Source organism: Lotus japonicus, chromosome 5 (genome assembly GCF_012489685.1).
Source record: "Lotus japonicus ecotype B-129 chromosome 5, LjGifu_v1.2".
Lineage (NCBI taxonomy): Eukaryota > Viridiplantae > Streptophyta > Magnoliopsida > Fabales > Fabaceae > Lotus > Lotus japonicus.
Window position 1 is genome coordinate 4,019,306 of NC_080045.1, and position 10,190 is coordinate 4,029,495.

The following is a 10,190-nucleotide window of genomic DNA, read 5'->3' on the forward strand; positions in this document are numbered from 1 at the left end:
TTCAAAATACCACCAAAGCCAATATCAGAGGCATCAGTTTCAATAATTTTGAAAGCTTGAGGATTAGGGAGATAAAGACAAACAGTGCCCAATCTTTTCTTTAAATAGGCTCATTCTGAACCTTGTTAAGCAGAGTTTGGGTAGAGCTTAGATAGAGAGTTTAGAGAGAGAAACACTGAGAGAATTCCTTCTGTAAGTTCTCCTTCAGTTTTCCTTTCTTTCAATCTTTTCTGTTTTTAAGTTTCAGTTTTTCAGTTTTTAAGTTTCAGTTTTGTAATCTATGTTTATGTAATATATATCTTGTTCAAGTTTTATTTTCCTGTTTATGGAAGGCTGAGCCTCCTGTTTTAATTCCTGTTTTTATTTTTCTGTTTATGGAAGGCTGAGCCTCCTGTTTTAATTCCTTCTGCAATTTAATTTTCTGCAAAAAGCCCCTCCGTGGTGGCGTCCTACTTCTCTTAATCCTCTTCTCATCCCCCTCCTTCTGCTTCCGACCCCCTCTTGGTATCAGAGCCTGATGGGGAAGTAGGAACATGCTAAATATGTTAGATATAAGTTATTTCTCTGTTCTGTTCTTATATAATTAAGCACTATGGTATATATATATATATATATATATATATATGATTTCAATCAAAAAGGTGTAGGGAACGTTACAATAATATACCAAAGTTTCTGCCAAAACGGGTAACGTTGTATTTTCCGCCATAAGTCCGTACGAATTACAACAACGAATGACCATTCAAACCTTGTTTAGTTGCAATACATGTGAAATTCAAGAGTCAGTTATTATATTATGTACCCCATTACGTAATATAGGGTTTTAAATTGCAATTGCCGCTGCATTGCCGAATCGTGATCAAATGCTGGTTGGTGTGACCACAATCGCAATCCTGATGTGGATGCAGTGAATCCAAAATCCATTATGTTGCGGCCGCAATTGCGGTTGCGGACTGCACTTTGAGAAGCTTATCTTGTGAGTTGTGACTTGTCTGGTTGATAATTACATTTCTTACCCTTTTTTGTGTAGGTACAACAACTCTTATGGCTGGTTTAAACTCATCATATGATTCACATAAGCTCCAAAGACACAATGTGGGTAACAGGAAAGATATGATCAGTAACTTACCTGATTACCTTCTTCATGACATTCTTTCTTTACTCCCAACCAGAGATGCAGTGGCGACTTCCGTTTTATCAAAAAGGTGGAAGTACTTATGGACTGACTTATCTGTCTTTAATTTTGAAAATGATCTGCCAATAGTCAGCATGGAAGAAGACCAAGTATATTGCCTTTTAGATCAAGTGCACAGACTACTTCATCATTCTAATTATGTAAAAAGTCTCGGTGTCATGTCTTTTGGGGTTGCCATTGATGAGGATAGAGTTAATTCTCTTATATCTGTTGTAGTGAAGCACAAATCGAAGAGCTTAAGCTTTCCCTACTTGTAAATCAGTTTGTATTACCCAATTGTTTCTCGGCCTTTGAATCATTGACTGAGCAGCATTTAGAACTGGGCTGTGTTCTAGATGTTCCTAGTGGCATTCGTTTCCCTAGCCTGAAGACATTCAAGCTTTCACGTGTTACCTTTGCAAATGACAAGTCAGTTCAACAACTTTTCTCTGGGTGCCTTGTCCTACAAGAGTTAACCTTGTTTAACTGTAATTGGAGTAAAATCGAGAAGACCATCATAACAACTCCCGCATTAAAGATATTAACCTTATTTTCGGACCTTCGAGTAAATATGATGTGTTCTACAGTCAGGATTGATGCTGTGAATCTTTTATATTTCAGTTGCACGGGCTATACACTAGTAAATTTTCTCCTTGTTAACACGGCGGCCTCCATAGTTGATGCACATGTTGAATGTTGAACCAATACGAAAACAAATCAAGTTAAATGAAAAGCTAAGACCTTAATATAGGAGAATCAAATTCCTTGTCAAATGGACCAACAGACAATTGCAAACACTGAAACTAAGTTAAACAGCTTCTAGGCACAAATGGTAATGTATTCTTCAAACAACAACCTCCCCCCCCCCCCCTCTTCATTCCTTTCAATCATATTCAGCAATCACCCAAAGAAAATTCATTTGACATCTGAATTACTCTTTCCTTCAATCATACAATGACAATGATCAGTGCTAACAAGAAGTATGAATCACAAAATCACAAAAAAAAAAGAAGTATGAATCACAATACACCCCAAGATCCCACAATTGATATAATGTCATAGATACAGAACATACATTTTGATTCCAAAATAATCCCAGACAAAAACCCCATGTCAAATTAGGCATAAGGAAAGCTTGGCACATAAAAAAACTAGCAAAAAATAACTTTCAAAATGGTACAGGCCATAAGAAAAAAAGTTTCTTCAAAGTCAATAACTCATTGATACAGCAGATAGTTTAAAACTTTATTGAAACCCACAAGTTATAAGCACCATATAACTTATAAGAAACAAATGGTATTGAAAATGTTGAGTCTAGGAAGAAAAGAGGGTACCAGAAGAAGAGGAGGCAGCGGAGCAAGTGAGAGAAAACTTGGGTTTTGGTTTGACAGAAGGAGAAATCAAATTGAAGCCAGTAGTAGTAGAGTGTGCAAACAAGGAGGAAGATTTCCATCCCAACCCACAGCTGAAAACAAAGAAATTCACCGGTTATAACAATAATAACATTGAACTGAAAATTCATGAAAATGAGAGAGTTGTAACCTGGTAACTGAAGTAGCCATGTGTAGAGATGGAACGAAGGTTCTTCTGGTGGTGCTATCAGGAGATTTTAGCCTTATCCCTGGCCTGAATTCAAACCTCACATTTGTCTTCTTCTTCCCCCTTCAACCATGTTCACAGTGGGGACTACTCTACCTTCACAGATATGGCAATATTAATCAAAGTACCATATTATCCCTGTCATAATTTTACTTTTCCACAAATACCCTTACCCCTAAACTCTATTTTTTTTTTTGTAATAAGGAGGGCTTCAGCCCAAACTAGCCAACAAAGCCTCTAGGGAACAGGGTCGCAGACATGTCATAGAATAGGTGGCTAGCATAGTCAGCAGGAGGGTGGTCCAACCAAGTCACTTCCGTGGAGCTTGAGTGTCCCAGGCTGGCAGAAGCGTTAGCTACGCGATTTCCTTCACGCTAGGTGTGGGTAATTCGAACTTGCCAGTCTCTTTTCAGGAGGTTCTGGATCAAGTTAACAATGGTTGCACAAGAGTGCTGAGGCGGGCAGTGGTGTAGAATTGTGGAGACAGCCACTAACGAGTCGCTTTCCACCCCTAAACTCTGCTCATCTTCTCCGACTCACAGGCTCTGGTCAGTTACGGGCCATAACTTATGGCATTGCGGTAAATACTAAATTTGTTTCCGATGAACGACAAGCTTCGTCAGTCCCACATGCCAATTGAATCCTACCTAGAATTAGTGTATAAGTACAAATTAGTGCATATAAATTAAATTCTTTCTTTTAATTGTACTTGATTTTTATATTTAAAGGAATATGTCTCTTACTTATTTTCAACATTAAAATATTCAGAAGAATATTAACTTTCAATAAATTGAAAACTACTTGAAAAAGGAATATACAAAGATAGTTAACTTCTGAGATAAGACTATCGAATCTTGAGTATAGGACGTTGACAAAATAGAAGGATTTGCCGATTAAACTGCTCCTCTGTGGAAGGTCTTCATCTTCTTAGCGACTAGGTGGACATTGAAGATGAGTGCTTACAACTTACAATTTGCATTGCAATGAGGTTAATGTATAAGTTTTAAAACAATCTATACGATTTTTCACGTTTACTCTAAGTTAATGTATTAGGTAAAGTGTAAGTAAATTAATTATTAATTATTAGTGATAGTCAAAATTTTGGAATTATAAAAGTTAAATACTTAATCGATCGTTAAACAATTACTTCATTTGTTAATAAATCTACGAATTTTTTATCCTAACTTGAATCATATCCACACTGATTTGTGGAACATTTCGGCTAAAAGGCTCGGTCATACCTCTTGGTCACCTTGTAACAAGTATAATGCTTACTCATAGCAAAAATCAGGCTATCGTTAGCAAACAAAAAGTAACTTATATAACAAGCAACACGAGACACCTGAACACCATGAAGGGCTTTCCTTTAAACCTACTCACATATCAAACTTGAAAAACCTTCAACACATAAAATACTATAATAAGGTTAGTGTGAAACTCCTTGTCTCAATCCCTTTGAAGAATGAATAAAGCGGTGAGCTCCCCATTGACCAACTGAGTATTTGTATAATTGTATCTCTCTTCATTAATTATTCTCATTGGGGAATTACATGAAAAATATTAATTAATCCTTCATTAAAATTAAAAGTGGACAAATTTAGAGAGGAACAACCTGCGTTGCAATATTTGTCGAAGCCAAAACAAGAGTCTCTGCCTTGTTACGTTCTATTTCCGTCCTCCATTACCCATTTTTCGCTTCTCATTCACTGTTTGATACGCACACGCTTCTTCAGGTATGAATCATTTCCTTGCTCCCTGATTTAATCATTTTCAGTGATTAATCTTTGTTTCATATATATATATATATATATATATATATATATATATATATATATTCGATTTCAATAAAAAAGGTGTAGGGAACGTTACAATAATATACCAAAGTTTCTGCCAAAACGGGTAACGTTGTATTTTCCGCCATAAGTCCGTACGAATTACAACAACGAATGACCATTCAAACCTTGTTTAGTTGCAATACATGTGAAATTCAAGAGTCAGTTATTATATTATGTACCCCATTACGTAATATAGGGTTTTAAATTGCGATTGCCGCTGCATTGCCGAATCGTGATCAAATGCTGGTTGATGTGACCACAATCGCAATCCTGATGCGGATGCAGTGAATCCAAAATCCATTATGTTGCGGCCGCAATTGCGGTTGCGGACTGCACTTTGAGAAGCTTATCTTGTGAGTTGTGACTTGTCTGGTTGATAATTACATTCCTTACCCTTTTTTGTGTAGGTACAACAGCTCTTATGGCTGGTTTAAACTCATCATCTGATTCACATAAGCTCCAAAGACACAATGTGGGTAACAGGAAAGATATGGTCAGTAACTTACCTGATTACCTTCTTCATGACATTCTTTCTTTACTCCCAACCAGAGATGCAGTGGCGACTTCCGTTTTATCAAAAAGGTGGAAGTACTTATGGACTGACTTATCTGTCTTTAATTTTGAAAATGATCTGCCAATAGTCAGCATGGAAGAAGACCAAGTATATTGCCTTTTAGATCAAGTGCACAGACTACTTCATCATTCTAATTATGTAAAAAGTCTCGGTGTCATGTCTTTTGGGGTTGCCATTGATGAGGAGAGATTTAATTCTCTTATATCTGCTGTAGTGAAGCACAAAATCGAAGAGCTTAAGCTTTCCCTACTTGTAAATAAGTTTGTGTTACCCAATTGTTTCTCGGCCTTTGAATCATTGACTGAGCTGCATTTAGAACTGGGTTGTGTTCTAGATGTTCCTAGTGGCATTCGTTTCCCTAGCCTGAAGACATTCAAGCTTTCACGTGTTACCTTTGCAAATGACAAGTCAGTTCAACAACTTTTCTCTGGGTGCCTTGTCCTACAAGAGTTAACCTTGTTTAACTGTAATTGGAGTAAAATCGAGCAGACCAGCATAACAACTCCCGCATTAAAGATATTAACCATATTTTCGGACCTTCGAGTAAATATGATGCGTTCTACAGTCAGGATTGATGTTGTGAATCTTTTATATTTCAGTTGCACGGGCTATACACTAGTAAATTTTCTCCTTGTTAACACGGCGGCCTCCATAGTTGATGCACATGTTGAATGTTGAACCAATACGAAAACCAATACGAAAACAAATCAAGTTAAATGAAAAGCTAAGACCTTAATATAGGAGAACCAAATTCCTTGTCAAATGGACCAACAGACAATTGCAAACACTGAAACTAAGTTAAACAGCTTCTAGGCACAAATGGTAATGTATTCTTCAAACAACAACCTCCCCTCCCTCTTCATTCCTTCAATCATATTCAGCAATCACCCAAAGAAAATTCATTTGACATCTGAATTACTCTTTCGTTCAATCATACAATGACAATGATCAGTGCTAACAAGAAGTATGAATCACAAAATAAAAAAATAAAAAAAGAAGTATGAATCACAATACACCCCAAGATCCCACAATTGATATAATGTCATAGATACATAACATACATTTTGATTCCAAAATAATCCCAGACAAAAACCCCAGGTCAAATTAGGCATAAGGAAAGCTTGGCACATAAAAAAACTAGCAAAAAATAACTTTCAAAATGGTACAGGCCATAAGAAAAAAAGTTTCTTCAAAGTCAATAACTCATTGATACAGCAGCAAGTTTAAAACTTTATTGAAACCCACAAGTTATAAGCACCATATAACTTATAAGAAACAAATGGTATTGAAAATGTTGAGTCTAGGAAGAAAAGAGGGTACCAGAAGAGGAGGAGGCAGCGGAGCAAGTGAGAGAAAACTTGGGTTTTGGTTTGAAAGAAGGAGAAATCAAATTGAAGCAAGTAGTAGTAGAGTGTGCAAACAAGGAGGAAGATTTCCATCCCAACCCACAGCTGAAAACAAAGAAATTCACAGGTTATAACAATGATAACATTAACCTGAAAATTCATGAAAATGAGAGAGTTGTAACCTGGTAACTGAAGTAGCCATGTGTAGAGATGGAACGAAGGTTCTACTGGTGGTGCTATCAGGAGATTTTAGCCTTATCCCTGGCCTCAATTCAAACCTCACATTCATCTTCTTCTTCCTCCTTCAACCATGTTCACAGTGGGGACTACTCTACCTTCACAGATATGGCAATATTAATCAAAGTACCATATTATCCCTGTCATAATTTTAGGGTTTAGGGAACGTTACAATAATATACCAAAGTTTCTGCCAAAACGGGTAACGTTGTATTTTCCGCCATAAGTCCGTACGAATTACAACAACGAATGACCATTCAAACCTTGTTTAGTTGCAATACATGTGAAATTCAAGAGTCAGTTATTATATTATGTACCCCATTACGTAATATAGGGTTTTAAATTGCGATTGCCGCTGCATTGCCGAATCGTGATCAAATGCTGGTTGATGTGACCACAATCGCAATCCTGATGCGGATGCAGTGAATCCAAAATCCATTATGTTGCGGCCGCAATTGCGGTTGCGGACTGCACTTTAAGAAGCTTATCTTGTGAGTTGTGACTTGTCTTGTTGATAATTACATTTCTTACCCTTTTTTGTGTAGGTACAACAACTCTTATGGCTGGTTTAAACTCATCATCTGATTCACATAAGCTCCAAAGACACAATGTGGGTAACAGGAAAGATATGATCAGTAACTTACCTGATTACCTTCTTCATGACATTCTTTCTTTACTCCCAACCAGAGATGCAGTGGCGACTTCCGTTTTATCAAAAAGGTGGAAGTACTTATGGACTGACTTATCTGTCTTTAATTTTGAAAATGATCTGCCAATAGTCAGCATGGAAGAAGACCAAGTATATTGCCTTTTAGATCAAGTGCACAGACTACTTCATCATTCTAATTATGTAAAAAGTCTCGGTGTCATGTCTTTTGGGGTTGCCATTGATGAGGATAGAGTTAATTCTCTTATATCTGCTGTAGTGAAGCACAAAATCGAAGAGCTTAAGCTTTCCCTACTTGTAAATCAGTTTGTGTTACCCAATTGTTTCTCGGCCTTTGAATCATTGACTGAGCTGCATTTAGAACTGGGTTGTGTTCTAGATGTTCCTAGTGGCATTCGTTTCCCTAACCTGAAGACATTCAAGCTTTCACGTGTTACCTTTGCAAATGACAAGTCAGTTCAACAACTTTTCTCTGGGTGCCTTGTGATGAGCAATATTTTACCCATTTTACATAGCCTTAATTTGCCATTATTAATGATTATTCGTAATTAATTGACTTTGCTTGATAGTGATTTATATTATTTGGTCTAGTTACGTTTATTCTTATTTTCAGGTCTTATTTGACATCAAGGGAATTTTGGAGATTTGCGGAATGAAGATTTAATTGTGCTGGAGTGAAGATTGTATTTTTGGAAATATTAGGATTTAATTTCGGAATAAATTAAGTTTGATATCTTTAGGATTCAAACTTATTTAGGTTGTTATTTTAAAACTCTATCTTTAGGATTTGTTAGGATTTATTTTTATCTTTTAGGATTTTATTTTGATTAGGATTTGTGATCTCAGCTCTTATTTAAGGGTTTGTGCTGAGAGAAACAATTACCTTTTGCCTTCTGCTATTATTTAATATAATTTCGTTTTTCAGTAATTATTAGAGCTCTGCTAGGGTTTATGCTTTTATTCCCTACTTCCTCCAAATTAATTGCTGAATTCACCCCATCCATGGAAGGCTAATTCCCTTCGAACGAATTCCTTTGCAAAGTATATCGCGCTCTTGAGGTATAGTGCTTAATAGAATTCGCCTGATTAGTTTTCTTCATCTCTACTTCTGGCTTAGGTTTGCTTAATTCCTTATGTTCACGGAATAGAAGATGATGTATGTTCGCTTAGTTCATATTAGGGCGTAAACGATTCTTAATCGCTTAGTTTAGGAATCTGTGAATTAGTTATCGCTTAGTAGTTAATTCTCACGAACTAGGAAACTAATAACAAGAATTGATCTTTAGATACCCGTGATTGAGCAGCGATATACTGAACAAAGAGATTCGTCCGTCTTTACTTGATTTTATTAATCTGTTTTACTTTCTGCTAGTTCTTGATACTGAATCACAAAACCCCCCTTTGAGTGTGTGCGTTTGTGCGTTTTTAATATTGAGTCTTTGTTGAAACGATAATCCTTGGGTAACAACCTAGGAGTCACTTCCTAGTTACTACAGTTTTCTAAATTAATTATTTGTATCGGGTACGGCCTCGATCACCTTGTCCTACAAGAGTTAACCTTGTTTAATTGTAATTGGAGTAAAATCGAGCAGACCAGCATAACAACTCCCGCATTAAAGATATTAATCATATTTTCGGACCTTGAGTTAATATGATGCGTTCTACAGTCAAAATTGATGCTGTGAATCTTTTGTATTTCAGTTGCACGGGCTATATACTAGTAAATTTTCTCCTTGTGAACACGGCCTCCATAGTTGATGCACATGTTGAATGTTTCTATCCATTATTGGCACAAATTTCTGGGTTCAGTGCATTTAGACTATTGCATCGACTTGGTAGCATCAAATCTTTAAGTGTTTATCTGCTTACTGCATCTTAAACAAATGTGAAATATTGTACTCAAACTCGTCCTGCAATAAAATCTTCCTTTGCTAATCTTATTTGGCATATCTCTAATGCTTTTCATAGTAAATAAAAACACACATCAATCAATGGAATAGGTAAAAGAAAATAGTCCACACAAGAACTGGTCAATAACACTAATTAATGTGTCTGTTTGTAACTGATGGTGCGTTTTTTAAGTGATTTTCCAATTTGTGCTTCTTGCAATACCAGATATTACTTACATTAAGATGTCTACTCAATAGGGTAGTCACAAATTACCTGAGGAGCAATGACAATGAAGCCATGAGAAGCAATGTGCTGGATAAGCTGGGAATAAAATGAATTGTAAAGAAGGTAGCCATGCAGGAAAAGTAGAACTGGGAATTCTCCACCTTCAAGAGGTGTAGCAATCAAGAGTGACTTTGGTGGAGGTGGATCTAAACATACAAAAAGCCCACAATCAACAAACCTCATATAGCACAAATAAAAACCGACACAAGCTACTCACATAAGTTTCTTCCTAGAATTAATATTAATTGTATCTGCTTTTCTTTTCTTATAGTCAATTCTGACACAAGCTACTCACATAAGTTTCTTCCCAGAATTAATTTTGATCAATTGCAGTATGATTTAGAAACATGCACTAAAACATAATTGTGACAGAGGTAGAGGAATCAAAAGATGACCAGGGTGTGTGCCATTGCATGAGTTAGATTCTATCCTTTGAAACTTGGTGGTGTACTTCCCAGAGTCAAAGACGTTAGTGAGAGCAGTAGAAGCATCAGAACCCATAACTGACGATGGATGAGTAACTGATGATATTGATAGACTCATTTTATGTTTTGCCTTAATTTGCAAGTGTTGCTTTTTGCTG

At 36.4% G+C, this 10,190-nt stretch overlaps 1 protein-coding gene and 1 long non-coding RNA gene across 3 annotated transcripts; both read right to left on the reverse strand.

Moving 5' to 3' along the window:
• Positions 1–653: 653 nt before the first annotated feature.
• LOC130720080 (uncharacterized) lies at positions 654–3,414 on the reverse strand. The gene is made up of 3 exons (XR_009012916.1): positions 2,717–3,414; positions 1,721–2,639; positions 654–1,637 (listed from the first exon to the last, which is right to left on the reverse strand). It is a non-coding gene; the product is annotated as an uncharacterized LOC130720080 (long non-coding RNA).
• A 1,224-nt stretch (positions 3,415–4,638) lies between these two features.
• On the reverse strand, positions 4,639–10,190 carry LOC130716643 (chlorophyllase-2-like). Of its 2 annotated transcripts, XR_009012109.1 has the most exons (4): positions 10,003–10,190; positions 9,596–9,753; positions 6,711–6,863; positions 4,639–6,633 (listed from the first exon to the last, which is right to left on the reverse strand). XR_009012109.1 is itself a non-coding variant. In XM_057566624.1 (2 exons), exons 1-2 carry the CDS (start codon positions 10,148–10,150, stop codon positions 9,569–9,571), a joined length of 333 nt encoding a protein of 110 aa, XP_057422607.1. In that variant the 5' UTR covers positions 10,151–10,190; the 3' UTR covers positions 9,017–9,568. The 2 variants fall into 2 exon arrangements, 1 of the variants encoding a protein (XP_057422607.1); XM_057566624.1 differs by lacking the exons at positions 4,639–6,633; positions 6,711–6,863 and having other exon boundaries at positions 9,017–9,753.